At 33.5% G+C, this 1,181-nt stretch overlaps 1 protein-coding gene across 1 annotated transcript; it reads right to left on the bottom strand.

The window, feature by feature from the left end:
* Positions 1-6: 6 nt before the first annotated feature.
* On the bottom strand, positions 7-1,175 carry LOC111399725 (transcription factor MYB3R-5-like). Its single transcript, XM_023027188.1, has 3 exons — positions 1,009-1,175; positions 265-359; positions 7-147 (listed from the first exon to the last, which is right to left on the bottom strand). The coding sequence occupies exons 1-3, from the start codon at positions 1,127-1,129 to the stop codon at positions 40-42; spliced, it is 324 nt and encodes a 107-aa protein (XP_022882956.1). The 5' UTR covers positions 1,130-1,175; the 3' UTR covers positions 7-39.
* Between the last annotated feature and the right edge of the window lie 6 nt (positions 1,176-1,181).

Genomic DNA, 1,181 nt, shown 5'->3' with positions numbered 1-1,181 from the left:
ACTACTGAATGTTATAAATATGTTTATATCTTATTTATTTTACCTCTCACGGCATTGTTTCCCAATTCGACCTGGTAATGACTTTGCTATAACAGACCATTTTGTAGGTCCATATTTAGCTACCAGTTCCACAATTTTCTCATCCTCCTATTAGTAAAGAAAGCAATATGAGTTTGAAATTACGAACACAAGAAGTCATCACAATAAAACATCTTAATTGACAAGAAAAATTCAACAAAAGAGGGACGAAAACTAGCTGCCAACCTCTGGAGTCCATGGACCTTTAACAAGTTCTGGATTAAGAACCTTTTGCCATCTATGCAAGCACTGTACTTCAGACCTATCTGGAAAGAATTCAGCTGCATAAATCTGAACGTTAATATGGGTACATTTTTCAAGCATGATTTAAGAGTGTTAGAAAGTGTATCAAGATGGAATGACAATGTTTCTGACCATGGATGAATTCTTGAACTATATAATTAGAGATACAACAACAATATATTAAATTTCTGGAAAGAACTCCAATTAAATAAACCATACATTGTGAAACTTAAGAATGCTGAATGTTAAAGTTGTTCCAAACTGGGCAAATAGGAGGTGTGACTCCGACCTAACTGTAGTTGTAATCTTTATAAGTTTGTAGGTTCCATTCATGAATATTTGTATGGGTTATAACATAATTAAACAAGTTGACAAATGACTGAAACCAGATTTTGATAATTTCTAAGATGGCCTAGTCTATCACATTGATGACAAACTAAATCTTATTCCCAATAAATGTTGGCATCTGCATGAATCCACATTTGACAATCTGCTTTAATTAATCTATCACAGTACAGCATTTATTGAACTAAGAAACAAAACTAGACATAATTGTATCGAACAATTTGTTCATGACTTGCTTAAACACCTACTGTATAAAAAATGTCAAATATTGAAGAGTAGTACTACAAGATTGTAAAATCAATGCAAAATTGCAAATCTAATTCACATGCTAGAGGTTATTACCAACAGCGGATCCAGCACCTAACGAGCTCCAGTGGCCGCCTTGCTGGATATGCCGGTACTCAATTTTTTTTGCTGTTAATGTATTTATTTTTTTGGATATATTTCTGTGATTTCCTTTCATTCACAACAAGCTGCTATAGTTTACCTGGTTAGAGTACCAGACAAGTGAAAGG

This window comes from Olea europaea, chromosome 9 (genome assembly GCF_002742605.1).
Source record: "Olea europaea var. sylvestris chromosome 9, O_europaea_v1, whole genome shotgun sequence".
NCBI classification, from domain to species: domain Eukaryota; kingdom Viridiplantae; phylum Streptophyta; class Magnoliopsida; order Lamiales; family Oleaceae; genus Olea; species Olea europaea.
Note: the sequence above shows the minus strand (reverse complement) of the source record. Positions and strands in the feature narration are given on the sequence as shown.